Source organism: Leptodactylus fuscus, chromosome 4, assembly GCF_031893055.1.
Source record: "Leptodactylus fuscus isolate aLepFus1 chromosome 4, aLepFus1.hap2, whole genome shotgun sequence".
Taxonomy (NCBI): Eukaryota; Metazoa; Chordata; class Amphibia; order Anura; family Leptodactylidae; genus Leptodactylus; species Leptodactylus fuscus.
The window spans coordinates 35,156,475-35,178,846 of NC_134268.1; the positions used below are offsets into that span (position 1 = coordinate 35,156,475).

General features: G+C 45.8%; 1 protein-coding gene across 1 annotated transcript in view; it reads left to right on the forward strand.

Moving 5' to 3' along the window:
- RNF19A (ring finger protein 19A, RBR E3 ubiquitin protein ligase) overlaps positions 1-22,372 on the forward strand; it is a 60,499-nt gene that overhangs the window by 32,247 nt on the left and 5,880 nt on the right. The window contains exons 2-7 of the mRNA XM_075270305.1: positions 10,124-10,861; positions 15,505-15,713; positions 17,176-17,320; positions 19,779-19,941; positions 21,003-21,117; positions 21,481-21,642. Coding sequence (XP_075126406.1) covers positions 10,281-10,861; positions 15,505-15,713; positions 17,176-17,320; positions 19,779-19,941; positions 21,003-21,117; positions 21,481-21,642 — 1,375 coding nt within the window. The 5' untranslated portion in view covers positions 10,124-10,280. The remainder of the gene's footprint in view (positions 1-10,123; positions 10,862-15,504; positions 15,714-17,175; positions 17,321-19,778; positions 19,942-21,002; positions 21,118-21,480; positions 21,643-22,372) is intronic.

The following is a 22,372-nucleotide window of genomic DNA, read 5'->3' on the forward strand; positions in this document are numbered from 1 at the left end:
TCCACTGATTCCAGCACAGTTGGAATTTTCTCTCTAGCCTCCACCATTCCTGAGCAACAAGTGCGGGTAGTTTTTGTGCATGATAGGGATAGTAAGCTCTGTCATGTTGGGTGGGCGGTGTCAGGCAGGGGGTGTGATTCAGAGCACCAATCAGAGGCAGCTCAGAATCACACCCCTTTTCTTCTCCTGTCTGGCACCGCCCTCTGAACAATACAGACGTAAATAGCATATCAGGTACCAAAACTAGCAACAATGATTGCTCAGGAATGGTGGGGGCTAGAGAAAAAAAATTCCAACTGCGGTGGAGCAGTTTTATAAATATATAAATGAACTGTAAAGGGCTTTAGGGGTGTGTACTCTGCAGTTTGGTCTTCAGTCAACCCTTCATAATTCCCTCTGATGCCCACCCACCGCAGGATGAAGGACTGCCCCCTGTCTGCTCTCTGCACATAGTACAGCATGTCTATATAGGTATAGTGTGATGTCATCAGGTATATGCTGTACATATAAGTGTTATTATATTCAGTGGGTGCAGACACAGACAGAGGGGGCTCAGTCTATGTCCATCACTATGGTAAAGTCCATTGCTCTCATCCTACAACTGATAAGAGCAATAACAACATGTGAAATTGGCATCCTACTGTCCCTGGGTGGTCGTGGAAAATCTTCAAGTTGACTCTACTGTTACCCTATATAGTGTATAATACGTTTTATATCATGAAGGGGATTTTTTTCAGATCCTTGTGCAACTTCTAGATGTCACTTCTTCCTTTGAAGTCACTGGGACTGTTTTTGAGTACAAGTGCAAAGAAATGCCATGTTTTCCCATGAAATATAGGCCCCGGTCACTTTTTGGGGGGCAGTTCTTTCTTTTTCTTCAAAGGGACAGAGGGCTTATTCCTCCCAGTGAGTCTAAGGCTGTGAAACTCAGTCCGCGCGTGTGACAGATTTAAGTGACATGTTCGTGACTGTGTGTATGTAGGCAGGCCAAGATTAAAGGGCCCAGACAGCACATGGATGGCTTGGTGGCTGTGTCGGGCAGCTAGATTGTGGCCTATCCTGTAAAATATATATATATATATATATATATATATATATATATATATATATATATAGTTCTTTATTGCAAGTGTTTCCCATGACTCCTAATCCAGACCTCATACCTCTCTTTACTACATTGCAGTGATTTTCCATTGGAAAGCCCCCGTACCTGGGGTTCTGTTTCGGTATGAGCCTTCCAGTAAAGCAGCAGTAAGTTCCTGTGGTTAGCTCTAGAGCTTTGTGCTGGTTATGAAGCAACGGGCTGGTAAAGGTTTCAGTTTCTTGCCATGTATAGTTGGCCTATGGAGCCGTCATTCCTTCCTTCCTCTGGCCTTGTGCAGTGAAGTGCTGCCCCCTATGGTGACACTGTGTCTCCACAGTATGTGAGCTGTCTTGTGTTTATACTGCGAGACATTCCAGGCAGAGCCTTCTCTCTGGTAAAGGTCATGAGCTGCAGCCTTTGTTGTCTCAGGAAGTAATGATTAACACGTCTTGGTGGCCGCCCACATCGTACTGTATGGCCACCGCACCGTCTTGTCATTTCCCCGTGCTGTATACTTCCTCTATTACAACCCTGATCATTCATGTGAGCCATGTCCACCGTGACTAGTCAGGAAGAAGCGCTGTGACTGAGGAGTGGCCTCCAGTGCTGCGCCTGCCGTGTGAGGAGCTCAGACGTCCGTGTAAGTAACGCCACAACTTATCTAGTGACGGCCAAGATGTTCACAGGTTCTATCTCTCGTGTCTTACTGTCACCCCGGGGTTTGCTTCATTGTCACCGCGTTACGTGACCTGACATGAAATAGTTATCAGACCTGTTATGTGAAACTGCCGCCATTGTTTGGGATTTGACTGATGTTTGTGACTCGACAATCGCTTTCTGGCACTCGCTCACTTTACACACAGTATATCAGGGCTTTTTTTTTATTTAAAGGGACTGTATCGCCATTTTTTATAACTTATTGATTAAAAACAGACAGTGAAATCTATCACTTTATACCGAATCTGTTTTTTTTCCCTCTCTTTGTAGGTTTTTTTTTTTAATTTTTTTTTGCGTATATGATTATGGGGGCGGCCATCTTGTCTGAGCTTCTCCTCTGCTCTGTTAACAGCAGTTAGTGATGTGCTTTACAGCATCGTCATGGCCATAGGCGGCAATAAACTGGGGCTGACTCATTGAGGTCTATGGGGGAGTTTTCTAGACTTCGTCTGTGTGGGAAGGCGTCATCTGTGATGTCATCTGTTATCGGTAGTGATGTAATGATGGGTCGGTGATGTTATCTGTGAGGGGTTTATCTTCTGTTGTAATCCTGTCTGTGCTGTAAATGAGGTGTCTGCTGCAAAGGACCCTTTACAGGATTGGGCCAAATATATAATCTATAATAATATAGGTGCACATGGAATGGGGAATAATACATTTAAAAAAATCACATTTTTAATTCTATAGTTCTTATATAGGTTTTGTATGGGGTTGTACTGTATGTTTTGGGGTCGGCGTACCCTAATCTTCAGTGTAATCTTTGCCCTTCACTTTGCAGACCTGACTAATCCATGACAGATTGGTTGTTACAATGGTTCTTCTGGTCAGTCCTATATACAAGACTGTGGTTACTGGGCAGTGTATCCCTAACAACAGGGCCTAGGATGGACACCGAGCTGACAACCAGGATCGGGAATATCGGCCTTGTCGTAGCTTCACGTTTTCTTTTATCCCAATTTGCATTATTAAGTAGCTTTTCCTATAAATAAATGAGGGTGGAGACAGGGCTTTATATGTGGGCCGGATAGCCATGTCATCATTCATTAGCTGTGACAATATCACAATGATATGGCGGTAATAGAGCCGCTTATTGTGTCGCTCCTTTGGGATCGTGTCATTACTTCCTTAGGTCAAAGCTTCGTGATCTGTAAGACGTCGCTGTTATTACAGTCGGGCCTCTGTGTAAGGCTGATCATGGGTAGACAATAATGGATGTACCCCCTGGCAAATACTAGAGCCCATGTGTCAAACATTAGGCCTACGGGTTAAATCTGGCCCTTGGGGGTCATTTTATGTGGCCAGCAAGGTCCGTCGCAGAGTTCACATACTGTCACAGTAGGAAAGGGTCAGTTCTTGGCAAGTCGAGGGCATCCTGGTGCACAGAAATACAGTAATTGGTGGACGCAATGCTTGTTGGGGTGGAGGTCTTGGCGCCAGCACAGGGGGGCAGAAGTTATTTTGAGGTGTGCTGTCCTGTAATAAGGACACAATGCCTGTCAGGGTGGCGATGCCAGCAGAGGAGCAGGGGCCATCTTGGTGTGCGGTTTCCAGTAGTTGCAAATCAGCCCAAGAAATATCTCGCTTGGGACGCAGCATTTGGCAGGGGGGCCATCTTGGCAAGCAGGACGACACAGATTGCTGGATTTCCACATCAGGCAGTTTTCCAAGTGGAGTTGAGAAATAATGTTCAAGAGAAAAAGTGATGCAGAGCGAAGGCAGCGTAATGGAAGATGGAAGGGTGAAAACATGTTGTGCTTCAAGGAGAAAAATCTGTTTCTTGCCTTATGAGGTAGTGTCGGCGGTAAAAGGAGCACAAAATACATCGGCATTTTGATACGAGTCACAGCCATTTGAGGGCAACCATAATCCTGATATGGCCCTTGGGGGAGAATGAGTTTACTGCACCAGAAAGGAACTGCCCATGTGTCCTATCCCTCCATGGTTCAGGCTGCCATTTGTACCTGTATGCCGGAGGAAAGGACAGATGGATGAATGGAAGATGACCCATGGATTTAGGCTAGACCTGCTATGTATTAGGACCCCTCCTCTCTCACTTATTGAGCTATTGTTGAAAGTTAAAATACATGACCCCTTGAATGGGACTGAGTTACAAAAATGCTATTTGACTCATTATTGTGATGCCATAGGCAGAAGACGCCATACAATCACCTGAATGCAGAAGTTGGCCCCCACCAATCAGATGTGGATGGGAAAGGTCATATAAAAAGTATTAAAATCCCAGAAAACCCCTTTAAGATATTGGTCATTTCATTTCAGGACCTGGGGCCCAAGTATGTATAAAGGTCAGGGTAACTTTGTACAGGGGATGTGCATTATCAAGTCTACAGCAAGTCGTGTGCACCTTCATAGGGGTGAGGGGTATCTGCATGGCGGTCTCAAAAACTTCAGCGTGGTTGGAACTTGCTCATTCGTATAGGTGCTGTTTGGTTATAACCCATAGTAAAAGTCATGATTTGGCTTTTCTGTGTCATTCCCGTCCCATGATAAGACTGCCGGTATTAGTCACTTAGATGTGTCATGATGGTGTCATGACGTGGGAATAAAATGTATTCAGGAGAGAGTGCTGATACCTGGGAGTATGGCGGCACGCCCGCTCACCTGCTCGTCCTGTTCTAGAGGAACTCCCCGCACGAAATCTCTATATATACTGGTGCGGACAGGGCTGGAGACTTAGGAGTAGTTTCCACGTAGTCGTCGTCATGTCTTGCTATATATATATATAGGGAAATTACTGGAGCTCCTAGACGTTACTTCTACTTTTTCTTTCTAGTCCATTTCCACGGAATTAGGTTACGTAAGTAGCGATACAGCCCAGATTGTGTCATAATAGTTTCTTCAGACAACACGCCATACTTTCCCGTCTCTGCATCTATCATGTAGTATTTCTAAATCGGTCTTTGGTCATCCAGAATATCTGATAATCCGATATACTAGTATCATGTGGAATATCTCAACGCCACAAGCATAAGAATGAGAAATGTATCACTTCCAGGCCTTGTCTCCTCTCCAGAACTATCTGTTATGTTACTGACCTGTTGATCAGCTGATCGTCTACTTCTGGATCACATGTATCTGTTACAGTGGCCTCTACTGGGGTTATGTAGTATTACATTGTGACCCACATTGAGGTCCATAGTCCTGAGCAGGGCACCCCCACTTTTGACTTCCAGATATGCCCTAATCGGTAATATAGAAAGGACTAATGTTAGTAGGACAATCCCTGAACTTAAATATTTGTAGTCGGGCACATTACTGCCCAGCAGACATAACTTCTTCAGAACAATTTGTTTCTCCTGTTTTTCCTATCAGCTGGTGATAAGGTTGGATGTCACACTTTAGTTTGTGTACAAGCCCTTGACAAGTCTGTGACCCGGCATAGCTGCAGCCTGCACGGACGGCCTTGGTTCCTGAAGTCCAAGTGGAAAGTTTTGTGGAATTCTTATATTAAAAAAAAATAAAACATGATAGCAGGCGAGATTTTGTGCAGAAAGCCGTGTGCATCCTGAGTTAGTGAAGTGTATTGAGAGTCTATATAGTTTTTGGGATTTCTGGGTAAAATGTAATATCCTGAGAGGACTCCTAGGAGAGACAGTGAGAGTCCTGGTTATCCTGCACACACATAGTGATGGACAGATCTCTCTCCATCACACAGAAGCTGTCAATCATGATGTGTGGGCCGGGTATGTAGGACTCTTTCTCTCTGCTAGGAGTCCGGTCTGAATTTACTCTGATTATATCATATTATAGTCTATGGTAGGTTTCAGGCTAGTAGAATACTGGCACACGTCAGCCCCCATATTACAACTGCATGGGCAACCTAAATATAGTGCATCAGAGGGGGCGCGATTTGCATCACGTCGTCTCCAGTACTTATTCTGCATGTCTTCCACGGACACCTGGATCTTGTCCATCACATCTAGAGGTCAGGATAGACACCTATGGACGGACCCACCCAGTAAGAAAGTACATTTATTTCTCACCCTGAGAGTCTCAGGTTAGTAAGTAACATTGCAATGCTCAGTGGGCGTCCAGACATATGTATAGACGAATGTGAGGTAGGGCTGCCGTCTATTATACTTGCCTTGAACAGCTGCAGCTCCGGCTTTATGTTCAGCCTCCCACACGAGAACGCTAAATCACTTCTGAGAAGCCGCGTTGTGGTCTAATTGTAATGTAAGGAACTGATCGGCTTTCTTCTCCACTGCTTAGACTATGGAAATGCTGAGATGAAAATGGAGTATGGCATTATAGTGGGTATAATGCTTGTTTGTACCAGCGAGGTGTACAACGGGCACTTGGGATCTTACAACCCCCTCCTTCCGCTTTTGTGTAGGTGGGTGATTACCAGTGTGGTCACCATGCATGCTCCCATTAAGCTTCGTAGCCAACTTTTATTCTCTTGTGTCCTACCTGCCTAGATGTAGTTTGGGACCGTTCCTATCCTAGGTATTCGGTTACTAGACTTTGTAGGTTAGAGGGTCTTTACTACGTTCTACTAACCGTGACTGTCAGCCATTTATGAAGGGGCAGCTGTTGGAGTCGGGCTGTGGAATAATACAGGAGTTGGAGTCGGTGCTTTGGCCTCCTCCTTTGCCCTAATAGCCGGCACTTTCATCATAAGCAGCCATATACTGTACAGCAGGCCGTGCTTATCCTGTTACTTTATAGCAGTCGAGCAGCGATCAGCTGTGATCAGATTAGTATGTAGAAGATGCAGGATGGCCGCCGGCTCCTCGGCGCTGCACGTCTTCACCATGTTAATCAATAACCTTTATGAAATCCATAAACGGCGGTCCAAACTCCAGGGGACTTATCTGCCGTACACCGTGCTGCCTAGGACTGTACACGGCGTAGATCACCAGTTATTTCAGGTATGTCACTGTACTTGACTTCCTGATCTCCATATTGTGTCTTCACTCACTAGAAATGTAACTGAAAGTAATAGTCTGTCTTACCGCCACACATACGGTTTCCAGTAAATTCGGGCATACCCCCACTGGCTGCATTTCCTTTTTTCATGAAAGCTAAAAAGCAGAACCTCCTCCTCCTCCTCCTCCTCCTCCTCCTCCTCCTCCTCCGTGCACTGAATGATACAGGTCATGACTGCACAGATTTTAGGGCTTGCATTATTTCTATACTAGCTATAACCTGCAATTTCGTCTACAGCCCCCTCATGCTTGCGTGAACCACTTGCAGCGTGGCCCGGGGCCCCCCACGCCAACCTGCTTGCGGGCGGCGCAGGCTCCTCCCACAGCATCATGGGCTGTGAACCCACGGCTCTGCTGCTGCGCTTCCGGCCCTCCCCTTTTCCAAATGCAAAAAAGAAGAAAAGGTTTCGACCTCACCATATAAGTATTTGTCCAATGTTCCTTTGGGTGCACGGCCTTTAACCCCTGGACTGAATGAGGCAACTTTCATATGAAAACCATCCACCACGTAATAGCAGGTCCGCACTCCTTAGGCTTGGTAAAAATTAACTTTTAATCCGCCATTTTAAAATTACATAGGACAAACAAAAACGTGAAAAAAGTTCAGAAAAAAGACATAGTGTTTTAAAAACTCCAACGCGTTTCGAGGCTTTGCAGTCTCTTAGTCATGGGCCTTTTCCCCCACCCGCGCCCCCTTCTCCCCCTTTAGAGATCGCAGTCACCTCCTACATCTACAACAAACATTCGAACACACAAAAACCCACAAACATCCAAACACACATACTTTCACATTTATAATATTAGTCGGATTGTATCCCCTGCTCCCTATTGCCATACGGCGTCTTTCGTCCCTCGCCCCTATTACATGTGTTTTTATCCAAAGGAACATTTCCGAGTCCCGCTGTGCTGGCAGGAATCTCCTGAGCAGAACTCATACCAAAGCCATGACAAGATAAGGAAGGCTTCCAGTAAAGAGCCGGGCCCTTCTATGTAAACGCCTCTGTGGGAAATAGATATGGGTTTACAGTAGTAATGAGTCTGCATGTTCACGTCTGTGCGGTATGGTATGCTGGCTGTAAGGCCGCCACCGCCGCTCTATAAATGTCACTGTAGTTTAATGTCTTCTATCCCTTGTGTACCGTCACTGTGTGTGTTTCCTATATTGGACCTATTATATCTGTGTAGGCCAAAAACATAGCCATAGATTAATAAGACGGTTTTACATTTGTCCTAGTATGTGATTTAATGAAGTAGTTTAGATGGTTTTGCTTTCTTTCCATTTTTTTGTGGAAACCACATGGACCCTATTATAGTCTAATGGGGTTTGCGGGTTTCCGTAGGTAACTACTTTTTTTTATGCGGATCGGTTTCCGATCGGGGAAGGGGGGTCCACAAGCGGACTGCCCGAGGTGGCAAATGTGAACCAGGCCTTGGACACATGAGGCACCTTTGAGCACCCACGTACTCTTCTGAGCTGACATTATAGTGTTGTGGGCCCTCAGTGGTTGACCTGGCATTTGCTTTCCGTGCTGCGCGTCTCCTTTTGGTTTCCATTTTACACATACAAGAACAGCTTTCACTCTCGCTTTCTCACTGTTACTCGTATAAAACACTTTTACTTCACTCCGACCGCCTCATTTTTTCCAATGCCCCGTATCTCCTTATACACTTACCAACGTGCTAGGATTGTTTTTAGATGGCGACAGCCATGACGCATGCCGAAAATTCAGTCTGAGTCAGTGGATGTGTAGTATGTTGGGCACGTCTATGGGACATGCCAGGCGGGTTTTTTGCAGGATTTTTTTTTTTGTGTGGTTTTCACTGGCTTTTTAAATGGGGGGATGTTTGACAATTGTTAAATAATACTGACAAAATACTGTCTTTACGGAGGATTTACGCTGGTGCCAAAGCATTGTGAATGTTGTAATGGAGAACCAGCTGACTGTAAAACTCCAAAAAATGGCCTGGATTTCACGCTAGGGTCACACATGGTGACTATAATGTGGCCAAAGCCTGCGCCAACGTGTGCTTTTACTACAAGCCTTTTGTAGATTTAAAATGGATTGTTGAAGGATCTTTTGGGGACTTGTTTGTTGGTGACATGTGCTCAGGATAGGCCATCAAACTGGGTGGGGGTCCGACAATTGTTGTCAGTTCACTGTGATGTCTTCCGTGTTCATCAGTTACATGCTACGGCAACATCTCAGTCCCATCCAGTGAATGGAGCGAAGCTGCAATACCAAGTATTGTACTGCACTTTGTATTCAGAAAAGAGGTCGCACCTCACCTAAGTGTTACAGCCTCTGCAACCAGCTGATCTGTGACGGTCCTCAGTGTGAACATACCTTAATGGACAGTTGTCAATTTATTCATAAAGTTGTAAGAGGGATAACAGGAACAACACAACGTGGGTATCTAACATGAGATGTCGTAGAATTGTGATTTGATGGTTAGCTCAAGACGTGTCGGAGTGGGGACGGGATATATGGAGTCGTCTTAGTAAAGAGCTGGCTGGGGAGAGCAGGAGTGGAGATGCCATTTATCACACTTTGATGGTATACGGCAAGTAGGGTCCATTAATATTTTAGGTTACTAAAAGCCCTTAAATGACGTTAAAATCTGGCGTTGTGGTAAGTAAGATCAGGGGCCGCATCTACGTGTCCGGGTGCATTAGCCCTTGTCATCTAGTATACGCTGCCTCGTGCCGTTGTGCAGGTTTCTCATGACTTATTCATAGACCTTTGTTTTTACTGGCTCGGACTATCATTTTATTTTTCTGTGTTTAGTCCTGGTTAAGGGGCCCGGGGTGGTGTGGGAAGGGGGTAAGGGGGCCCGAGGTCACGGCTTGGGGAGGGAATGGGGGAGCGGGTAGGGGAAAAAAGTGGGGGGGGCCAGGGACTAGAGGAGGGCAAGTGGGCCGGCTAGGCGCAATGTGGGAGTCCATGTGCACACTGGTGTTGGACAGGCCCGCTGAGCCCACAAGGCAAAGGCGGCGGGTCGGGGCGGCACTGCAGGTGGAGCACGCAAGGGGTGAGAGGGCTGCGGACGAAGTCGCGGGTATTAGCTAGTCTATTGTATATTGGACGCGTGATAAACCTTCTATCCAGACCGAAAATGACTTTGATAGACTTGTGATCTACGGGAAAGTTTGTTGTGCTTGTCGGAAGTTGGACTGTAGGTTCATGACCTCATTTTTTTTGGCCTTTACATGCTACCAGGAAGTTTTCGCCAGCAGTTCTCCGTCACATCTCTGGCTCCCCTCCATGGAGCTTCTCAAGTTCCTTTTTCAGAATTATCAGACAATACATCATACACCAAAACCACCACTCGCCATTTCTGAGCGGTACTGACTTTTTCTCCTTTCCATTCACAGGTTAGTGCGGACCTCCCTACCACGACGCAGGATTTTCCATCTGAAACCAGAGAGGATTGATCGGTGACTCCCTAACCCTCGGCCTTGTGACCCCCGCCCGGAATGATGACCTGTGCCCAGCACATGTGCTGAATGAATCATTTGTGGCTTGGTAGAAATGAGTTTGCATCGGCAGATGGGTTCAGATCGGGACCTCCAGTCGTCGACTTCCTCAGTTAGCCTTCCTCCTGTTAAAAAGGCACCAAAGAAAAGGAGAATGCCATGGGGATCCATCTTCCGCAAGAAAAAAGATCCGAAACGGAAATCGAGGGACCTGACTGGTGGGGTGGATGGGATTGCCAGCATTGAGAGCATTCACTCGGAGATGTGCACTGATAAAAATTCCATATTTTCTGCCTCTGTAAACTCCTCCTCGGACAATGCATGTGCTAGCAAACAGAGCGGGGATTATATGGAGTGCCCCCTGTGCCTTTTACGGCACTCTAAGGACCGTTTCCCTGAAATTATGACCTGTCACCATCGTTCCTGCGCGGACTGCTTGCGTCAGTACCTGCGGATAGAGATTTCAGAGAGCAGGGTCAATATCAGCTGTCCAGAGTGCTCCGAACGCTTTAACCCTTACGATATCCGCTTAATCCTTAATGATGATGTATTGATGGAGAAATACGAGGAGTTTATGCTCAGGAGGTGGCTCGTCGCTGATCCGGACTGCAGATGGTGTCCGGCTCCTGACTGTGGGTAAGGATCTCATGTACTTGTGTATGGGTTGTGAATGTAAGTACAGCGCGATACTTCGGGGAAGATGAGCATTGCTTTATAAAAGGTCTATAGCAGTGATGGCGAACCTTTTAGAGACCGAGTGCCCAAACTGCAACCCAAAACCCACAAAATTTTCGCGGAGTGCCAACACGACAATATAGACTTAATACTATGCGGATCCACAATTGCGGACAGTTACTGACCAAAAATTACAGTCATGTGGGGCTTTACAGAGCTTTCAATAATACAAACAACGTTGTACTGAAATGTAAAGGTCTCGGCATTTGGTACTTTGAACAATTAATTTTCACTATTTACATCGCACAGGATCTGTTTTATAGTTACCGTGTAATATTCTTACATCCTGTACTAATATCACGTCTGCTATAAAACAGATACTGTGTGATATAAATAGTGAGGGGACCCCAGACAGTATTATATGCTCTGCAGTGGGCCCACCACACAATATTATATTCTCCACAGTACCACAGTAGCCCCCCAGTGTTATATGCTCCGCAGTAGGTGTCCCCCCCCCCCAGGATTATATGCTCCACAGTGGCATCCACACACAGTATTGTGTGCTTATAAATAGCCCCCCCCCCCCCCCAGTATTATATGCTCTTTAGTACACCCCCCAGTATTATAAGCCCCCCCCAGTATTATACGCCCCCCCAGTATTATACACTCCCCCCAGTATTATAAGCCCCCTCAGTATTATACACTCCCCCCAGTATTATAAGCCCCCTCAGTATTATACACTCCCCCCAGTATTATACACTCCCCCCAGTATTATACACTCCCCCCAGTATTATACACTCCCCCCAGTATTATACACTCCCCCCAGTATTATAAGCCCCCTCAGTATTATACACTCCCGCCAGTATTATACACTCCCCCCAGTATTATACACCCCACCCAGTATTATAAGCCCCCCCAGTATTATACACTCCCCCCAGTATTATAAGCCCCCTCAGTATTATACACTCCCGCCAGTATTATACACTCCCCCCAGTATTATACACCCCATCCAGTATTATAAGCCCCCCAGTATTATACACTCCCCCCCAGTATCATACACCCCACCAAGTATTATAAGCGCTCCCCCCAACATCATATACACAGTGAGCCACTCTCATACTCACCCCTGAAGAGCCGCCGGCATCCACCTTCTTGTCACTGGCGGCGCTGATGACGTCATCGCGCCCGCGTCGGGGCAGAGGTCAAACTCTGCAGCCAGTGTAGGCCGCGGTCGCGCGATCCGCGGCCTACCCTGACAGCTTTCAGCTGTATGTGCATTTGCACATACAACTGAAGGCAGTGATCGCTCATCAACGGGGAATCCTGTACCGGATTCCCTGTTAGTGAGCGATCCGGGCGACCGCACGCATGCCAGCATGGAGGGCTCTGCGTGCCCTCTCTGGCACGCGTGCCATAGGTTCGCCATCACTGGTCTATAGTATAGTAAACGGAGATGTCACTGCCTATAGGTGTCGGTGTCCGATAAGGTGAGTGAATCTGTATATGTTATATGGGTTGTGCTTCAGCGTGTTTCAAGTTCTCCTTGGATATCACCCCGCTCAGTGAATGTGTGAAATGCAAGGGATTTATTATTATTATTATTATATTTTATTTTTTTCCTCTGTGGATGTAGAATACATTTTCAAGAGGACAGGACACTGCAGAGTTTTTTGTTTTTTTTTTAAAAGTAATTAATTAAAACTAATAAAATAAATTACTCCTGAATTGTTAATTCACGGGAAAATAATGGGCCATTACTTTGACAGGAGAGATGTCACATGACAGAGACCGTCCATGGAAATCTGTCTGTGTATGGGCTGTATGTCCTGGATTGAACTCGGCCATGTGCATAGCCATCACTGTGTCTTAACCGTTATGATATTCGTGGGCTACCGAATGACCCGATAAGCTGATGGGGTTATGTCATACCATTACTGTTGTAATCGCGCTCTTTGGGTTGTCACCAAGTCATACAGCGACTCCTAGGTACAGGGCCGAGGTCAGTCCAGGTGCTACTGCCCACTTGTGGACTAATTTCCATGGACAGGACTCTATTGTGTAAAAGGGCCCTAAGGGCTAGTTCACGCGTCGTTATTTGGTCCGGATTTTGACAGCTAGCCGCGACTGTTGAATGAATGCGCCTAGTCTGGAGGGATTGTTTTAACGCGGACGCCAAGGTGGTTTCCGACGCGGAATCTGCATCAAGATAAGGTTAGGTTGCTGCTTTTTTCCCGCAAGCGGTAAAATACGGCTCGTGGAAAAAGGAAATGACCGGCTCCCACTGAATTCAACCCATTGTACCCCGAATGGCGCGTATTTCCTTTTAGCACCATTAGGCCCCACAGCAATCACAATAGTGATGGTCCGCGAGATCCCCAGGTGAACAGAGCAGTGCTGTGCATGTGAGACCACCACTCTATTTACTATTGTGGAACTGGGTTTTGGGGCGTTTGATCTTTAAAGGGATTGTGTCTGACCCCTTTAATACACACCTTGTGTCCTGCAAGGCACGTCCCCATATCCTAGAGTACTGCCTACATAGATGTGCCCCTGCGCTGCTGGATATATATTACATACTATGAGCTATTTTCCCCTGATGTCATTGATATGAAGAAACTTAAAGTATTCGAAAATATTCGAAGTATCCGCCACGTAGACAATGCAGGGTGTGAACAGTAACTAAACCCTTCTAGTGCACAGGATTTCTGTGGAACAAATTCAGACTAGTTCATTGGTTTTCCTGGCAGAGGACGGCGTGTGTGGTGCGGTGTAATAACCAGGCGCTCGCTGTAATGGACATCTTGGGTGTGTAGCACAAATACCTGCATTAATACAGCGTATGACATATAAATCTAAGGATGGAAGGAATTACCGAGCTTAGGAGGGAGATTAATAACATGGAAATGAGATCTGAAGTGGCAGACGGAAATAGAAGTCACGTCAAGCGCTTTACATGGCCGGGACTTGGCAGTGCCGTAAATATAAAATCACCGCTATGTCAGAAAGCTGCAATGGATCCGACGGGATAGGCTTACAGCGGGATATGCTGCCATAGGCTCCATTGTAAATCTTATATCGTTCATTGCTATTCCATACCCCAGGAAGATATCCCAGCCCAATATAGGACTCTTCTGAGCTCTGTCATGTGAACAGAAGCCTATGTATACGTGTGCCATGTTCTCCAGGAGCTTGTGCCAAGGCCTGAGCCATGTGAACTGACACCTAATAGCTGTGCCGGGGGTTCGGAGCGCTTTACAGTGTGCAGTAAAAATGGATTTTAGCACCAGAATAATGCAAAATAAAAAAAATCCAGAGCAAACCTATATCCAACCCTTAGGGCTAGTTCACACGGGGCAAAATGGACAGGATTTTGTTGCGGAATTAGCGTCACCATCCTACCTCCTGCCATTGAGATCAATGTGAGTCTGTTATTTTCCTTTTTCCGTGAGCGGTTTGTTCCCGCTCATGGAAAAAAGAAGAAGCGAGCTGCCTGTTCTTCAGGCGGATTCCGCCGCTGATTCAGACGCAGCATCCTCCTCGCGACACCACCGACTGGATTAGGCCCATTCATTTGGGCTTAACCCAGAGCAGATGCTGCAATGGGATGCCAGTGCACTGCATTCGCACCCCGTCGCGGCAGCCGCGTCAAAATATGTTCACGCGGAGCCCCGTGTGAACTAGCCCTCATATAACTCATGCATTACACGACTTCTGAAATCTTATAACCACTTCCTTTATCAAGCAAGGCTTTCCTGCCCCCCGAGCACTGATCTGTAAGAGGAGACCCTTCCCCTCATGGCTGTAGATTATACGCTACATTGAAACGCACATTTCAGGTTTTCCTCTACATGCAAAGTTCCTGGTGGTAAGGACTTGTGGCAGCCGCAGCTTAGGGCTTGTCAGTGTAGATGTCACCGTGTGAAGACTAGAAGATAAACCCGGTATGACGTATGAAGAATTGGAGGCGCACCAGGTAGCAGCGTCATTTCACCTCTCCTACCCCCCCATAGGAGAACATGTGCCGACAAGCATTGCACAGTTCCGGAAACAGTCAGTGGGGTGGGGGCAGTTGCCTAAAGTCATTAAAATAGGATTTTGCAATCTGTTCCACAACAGGTTATATGTCTTGTCACCTTCCGAAAGACTTAAAAATAGAGATTTAATATCGTTATAAAAACCCATTAGTAAAGCTACTTTTCTTGTTATAAAGTATCCTGGTATCTGTCTGGTCTCCTGACACGTCTGGTTTAGTAAATACTTGTATCCTCCATGATATAACCGGTTCTCATTGCTCTGACGTGTGTCGGCCCTCTGTTATTCCCCTTGAAAATATGTGAATAAATAGATGATATAGTCAATGTTTGTCAATGTAATTATAATTTTTCCTTTAACATAATTCCCAGGAGGAATAACAGAGGATCGGCACAATGTACAGAGTGAGTGAGGAGGGATCCGAGGCGGGGGGCTGCCTCAAATTCCTCTTCAAAATGTAAAATCCTCTTGTTCAGGTGCAAACCCAGGACCCGGTGACTGCAGTCCGGAGAGCAGACCGATCCTCTTATTTCACGATGTGTCATATAAATAATAATATTTCTGCCCTCTAGCTATGCCGTCATCGCTTTTGGCTGTGCCAGCTGCCCAAAGTTAACCTGCGGTCGTGACGGATGTGGAACAGAGTTCTGCTACCACTGCAAACAGATATGGCACCCGAACCAGACATGTGACGCTGCACGTCAAGAGCGGGCCCAAAGCTTACGTCTGAGGACGATCCGGTCATCATCGATAAGCTATAGCCAGGAGTCCGGAGCTGCAGGTATCTTGTCGTGGGTGGTCTTGTCCATTGTCTTGTATCGTCCGTTTATTTGAGACACAGAGACATATTTTTCTTCTCATTGCACTGAGTGATTATCTCATGAACTAAGCCGATCGGGGCCAGGCAGTGTAAAGATGTCTCATGGCGCTGGCACCGAGCCCGGAGTGCCTGCGTACAATCTCTCTTCTGTAAAACGATCCCTGTGATTCTATGATGTAGGTTACAATAACTCCTCTCTATTATCCACCAGGCATTTCTATGGCTGCTGCAATGCAACACTTGATAGTCTGCTCTGCCATTGTTTTTTTTTCATCCGAGCAGTGCTGAGCATTTCTTCCTGGATCTGTGTTGTAGATATTACTGGTAGCGACACTGCCGAGGTTTTTACCTAGTGGCCTTGTATAGCGTCTTTTAGGGACAGGCTGCAGTATAGCAAGTGCACGGACCAGTGCAGAACAGTCCGTTAGTGGCGATGGTTATGCTCTGCATCAAAAAAAATGAAGCTACGGAGCCTCATAATAGATTAACTCTTCCTGTTCTGTAGAGATCAGTTCCCAGTATTCATCTCATTATCATCCCACGCTGTATTATAATGACAGGTATCATATATATATAGATTATAATATAATATATAAAACACAAAACAAGATTCACCATGCACATTACACTAACTCCTCCTGTTCTGTAGAGATCACTTCTCAGTATTCATCTCGTTATCATCCCACGCTGTATTATAATGACAGGTATCATATATATATATATATATATATATATATATAGATTATAATGTATAAAACACAAGATTCACCATGCACATTAGACTAACCCCTCCTGTTCTGTAGAGATCACTTCCCAGTCATTTCCTTATCCCAGGCAGGTTTATTTATTTGTGTATAGGGGACACTGATTGATGTCTGTAAAGCGCTGCAGAATATGATGGTGCTATACAAGCAAGCAAATAAGTAATAATATAAACCTGCCTGTAATAAGACTACTGAGAAGTGATCTCTACAGAACAAGCAAGACCGACCGACAGGATCTACCATTCACAGTCCGGCTTCTTTTCCTCTTCCCTGCACAGTGAATGGGAGTGTGTTGTGGGCATGCTCTGTGACCTGTATATGGATCAGACTACAGGTGACTATGGACCATGTGGCTGCTGTATAGCATTTCTCAGATGCTCAGACAAGATGGCAGCCTCCATATCTCAGTGGTTGATCCTGTGCACGTTCTTCCTGCCATGGCCAGTGAATGACAATTTCTCCAGGGACCCTGGCGACTACAGATTAGCGGCTTGTAGGGTTCTTACGTTTACAAGCCATTGTCAACCACAGTAGCCGCCATGGCCGTGTTGGCATGGAGGTTATAATAATTGCTGATTTTTATGTATACATATTTTTTCTCCTTTTTGTCCGTTTGTGATAAGCTAATATTGTTTTATCCTTTTTTTTTCTCTGACTAGCGGATGACATCAAGCCTTGCCCAAGATGTGCTGCATATATTATAAAGATGAACGATGGGAGCTGCAACCACATGACGTGTGCGGTGTGCGGCTGCGAGTTCTGCTGGCTCTGCATGAAGGAGATCTCAGATTTGCATTATCTCAGGTAAATATAAGGGTTCGCCGTGTCTCATGTACCCGCCACGGCGTGAAGGATTGTCACGTTATAACCGCTCGCTCACTAAGCAAGTCGCTGTCCCAATGTCAAGGTTTTTCTCTATGTTGTAGGGGTTTTCCTACCACTGTAAATGATGGCGTATCCCTATGATGATACTTCACTTTTATGACTGATGGGGGGAGGGAGTTCCCTCTGTTCCTGACAATGAAAGGAAAGCTGCTGTAATGTAGTAACCCAGAGCCACAAATTCTTGTGAATGGGGTAGCAGTTTCTTCCTGAAAGCACTGTATAATGCTAGGTTCACACTCGTGCTTGCGCTTCACTTAGAGACCCAAAAAAGGGAAACCCTATCTACTTAAAAATCAGAAACCCGCAGACCCCGTAGACTATAATGGGGTCCGCCTAGTCTCTGACTTTAAGCAGAATGTGGGACACAGAGGCTCGAATGCTACTGTGAACCTAGTGCAGAATTGAAACTTATGGCGTTCTGATTCTGATGAAGTGCTAAGAGCTTGTTCACACTTTGCATTTTCTGCAATATTTCCTGTGTCTTCTCATAGTTACAAAGATTAGATGTCCTCTACGTATAGGTCTGCACTGTGCCATATGATAGAAGTATCCTCCCCAAACATATACCAGCATGTAGAGAGCAGAATGTTCTAGGAGTCGCTCATACCTGCAGGGGCTGCTTCTTGCTTAGGGAAGTATCAGACGTAAAACACCTGCATAGACTTCTGCGGGAACGTACAGGCGACCTCTGCACCGCGTCTGTAGATACAGTGTAACAGATTGCCCTTCCTGGTACAGGAGAGTAGGAGCTATGTAGAAAGCCCGCTCCTCTATCTAATCTCTGGGGTGTGATCTTTATGTACTTTTTGATAGTGGTTTTAGTTCCATTGAAACTCTTCCACCCCACGTAGTGACGGCTATTATGGTCTGCTGCCCGGCCGCTTGGGTTTCTGCCATTGTTCTTGCCGTGTCCTTCAAGACTTTTATGGTTTTCGATGCCCAGAATAGAGCAGGTTAAATAGAAACTAAAAAAACCCAATGTTGGCTATTTTGAGAGCGCGGCCAAATTCAGCGGAGTGCCAAAAGCCGCAGGACATTTTCAACTCCTCCAGTAACGTGAATTGCTTATTAACCCCTTCCCGCCGATGGCCTTTTTCGATTTTCGTTTTTCCTTCCAAAGCCCATAACCTTTTTATTTCTCCGCTCCCAGAGCCATATGAGGTCTTAATGTTTGCAGGACAAATTTTTCTTCATGATGCCACCATTATTTATTCTATACAATGTACTGGGAAGCTGGAAAAACATTCAGAATGGGGTGGATTTGAAGAAAAAGTGCATTTCTGCGACTTTCTTATGGGCCTCATTTTTACAGTGTTCACTGTGCAGCCAAAATGACATGTCCCCTGTATTCTGTGTTTCAGTACGATTCCAAGGATACCAAATTAATATGGTTTTATTTACATGTTAACCCCTTAACAAAAATCCAATCCAAAACTGTGCCAAATTTTTTTTCCCTAAAAGTTGCCATATTCTGACAGCCGTAACTTTTTTTTATACATTCATGTACGGGAATGCATAGGGCAGCTTTTTTTGCGGGGCCGAGTGTACTTCTCAGTTCTACCATTTTGGGGAATTGCTATTACTTTGATCATTTTTTATTCAGATTTTTATCAGAGGCAAAACAGTGAAAAAACGGCAGTTTGGCACTTTTGACTATTTTTTCCGCTATGACGTTTACCGTACAGGAAAAATATTTTATAGCTTTGTAGAGCGGGTGATTTTGGACACGGGGATACCTAACATGTAGGTGTTTCACAGTGTTTAACTACTTTTATATGTGTTCTAGGGAAAGGGAGAGTGATATGAATTTTTAATTTTTTAAATATTTTTTTAGCTTTTTTTTTTTTAAAATAGTTTTTGTATTTACTAGACCCTCAAGGGGTGTTGAACCCCAGGGGGTCTGATTACTAATGCAATGCATTACAATGCTAATGCATTGCAAAAAATTGTCATTTCTTTTGAAGACTGCATAGTGTAGCTTGCAAAAGAATAACACTGCAGACAAGATGAGGAGCCTTTACAAGGGTCCCGGCTGTCATTCCAATGTGACGTTTGTTCTGGACCATGCTCCATGTGCCGGCAATCACTGGCAAAATGGCGACGCCCATGTGCTGCAGGGAAAATGGCGCCTCGGTCTGCTTTGGTTAATGCCTCAGATCAGTCTGGACACCCGCCGGGGGCATTAGCAGCTATGGCAGCCTCCCGAGTGGCCACCATAGTTAAACACCCGGTGTCTGCTGTACTAGTATGGTGGATGTCGGGAAGGGGTTAATGTGCTGAGCCCAGAAGTCCACAGTCTGTTTAGCTCTGCAGTAGATGTTGCTTTGTCTGTAGACATCTCAGGTGTACTCAGCGTATTCTTTGCTTTTTCTCATAGCCCATCAGGATGTACGTTTTGGGGAAAGAAGCCTTGGAGCAGAAAGAAGAAGATCCTTTGGCAGCTTGGGACCCTGGTTGGGGCCCCTGTAGGCATCGCTTTGATAGCCGGGATTGCCATTCCTGCAATGATTATTGGTATTCCTGTATATGTAGGAAGGAAGGTAAGGCGACTTATACCGGGATTCTTTCAGTATTGTTGAGACTTGTTTTACAGCCGGAAATCCCAAAACATGTCATTAACTGGCAGCAGGAAAGTAACAGCGCTCTGATGTGCCCTGTATGACAACCCAGATACCCACTTAAAGGGATTGGCTAGACCTTTTTAGTGGCAGGACATCGATACTGAAGCTTGGCTCCCATTGAAGTCGATAGGACTGCACCTGACCCCTATAAAGGGCGCAGTGCCATCTGTATATAGTATCTGGCTGTGAAGTATGCATGCCCCCTACACCCCATACTTGCACAGTGAAGCCGTGATATATGTCCTGGCATCACTGAAAAACTGAGCAGGTGCCTGGAGTAAGGTTTATTTCTTTTAAATGCAGGAATGGATGGGTTTATAACAGGGATTTGCAGGTAGTTTAGTGTCCTAAATCGTCCTGACAGGTTCCCTTTCATTTTGGCTGTCCTGTCTGCATAATAGCAGTCTAGTTGTAACAGAACCGTGCACCTAATATCAGTACGACTAGAAGATCTCGTCCTGTGCCTGGAATCCACGTGAGATTATCTTCTGTGTCACATAAACACGTGCTGACGGGCAGTCCCCTGGCATTGGGCATATTTCTGTATTATTAGAAGGTAGTTATTAGGAGCTGGCAGGAGACCGTCCGTTCCCACATTGGGAAATCGTCTGTGGTTCAGTTACCTTTTGTGTCATTGAACGTTCTCAGTACTTCTTGCACAATGTACAGGGAGTGGTGTCTGATTTTTTAGAAGTTCCTATGAACTGCCATTATAAACCACAACAAACTAGGAGGAAATGATTAAGACTATGTATAGAATAGTGGAGCGATTGTCCGTGACTGCCAATGGGGTGGAGGCTTAGACCTTGAAAATGAGAGACGATGAGGTGATAGTAAATCCTGGTGATGTGCCATCGCTGTGTGATCTGTAGGGATCTGACCTCATCCTAGTGGTACAGTGACCCGCAGCAATGGCCGCCCTTTATATCTCTGTTACCCATCTACCTTTTCGGTAACTAACATGACTGTCTTTTCCATAGATTCACAATCGCTACGAGGGTAAAGACATTTCAAAGCACAAGAGAAATCTGGCGATAGCAGGCGGCGTCACCTTGTCGGTCATCGTCTCTCCAGTTGTTGCTGCTGTAACCGTAGGTAAGGAATGAATGCGTCACACCTTGCGGTCAGATTGCTGGTTTTGCCACTAGTTGCATAGACAGCAATAAAATGCAATTAGACCATCACATGTGAACATGCTCCAATCCGCTCATGTAATAGTCACAGATCTGTAGCTCCTACAACCCTGTGGCAGGGTTACTGCAGATCTGCACCTATTACTTGACATCCCTGGAGGCGGTCAGATCAGCTGGTTGCTGTGGGGTCGGTGTGTCAGCCTCCCCACCGATCAGATCCGATGAGTTCTCCTTTGTAGTGTTGAGATCCAGAGACAATCTTCCCATGCCTTTGCTTGTCTGGTTCAGTATTCTGAAAATGTCATGTATTAATGTTGTTTTGCAGGCATTGGAGTTCCCATTATGTTGGCTTATGTCTACGGCGTAGTCCCCATATCACTGTGTCGAAGCGGAGGTTGTGGGGTGTCAGCCGGGAACGGGAAAGGTGTCCGGATTGAATTTGATGATGAGAATGACATCAATGTCGGTGGAGTGAACACTGCGGCAGGTGAGAAGTCCTTTATCTTTCTGTCTCATAAGTGACATCCTTGGGCCTCATTCACACAACACTGTGCATGTGCCTGGTTTATGGCTGAACAGTATGGACATCACATGGATGATGTCTGCGTGCCAGCCATTTACTTATTTATTCTGGGTGACTACATTGCTCTCTGTGATGAATGTCGCCTATTGGTTGTGACCCCGGTCGCTAGAAAACAGACTGAATGCAATTGGGAACAATTTAGAAATCCCACAGCAGAATGGTACATTCCATATAACCATGAGCCCTGTGTGGTAGGGAAGAGGTTAACAATAGTCAGAAAGTGTTCAGTGCGTTTAAAGGTGCAGTGCTGCCCCCTGCTGGTGTGCGCTGCTGTTACATGGCTGTGATGTGCTGCCCGGTGGTTATCTCCTCCCATATAAGGAAAGATTAAGATCCAAACTTCTCTCTTCATGTCAGGAGAATATTTCCTGACAAGGACGAGCCAAGAGTCTCTGGGCTAAGATAACAAATGGTACGTGACGTCAAATCGGGCTCAGCCATTACAAAGCGTCCTAAACAACGTCACGTTTTTACACCCATCGCTATAGGATGTAAGATAATGCAATGTGAATGCACACAGCGATGTGACCAGAGCTCCACTTCACCAGGTCAGGGTGAACACTGGGGTTACGGGGTCATGGGAAGTGAACAGACTACGGCCTCATAGAAACACAACCACGATCCCTTGTGATGG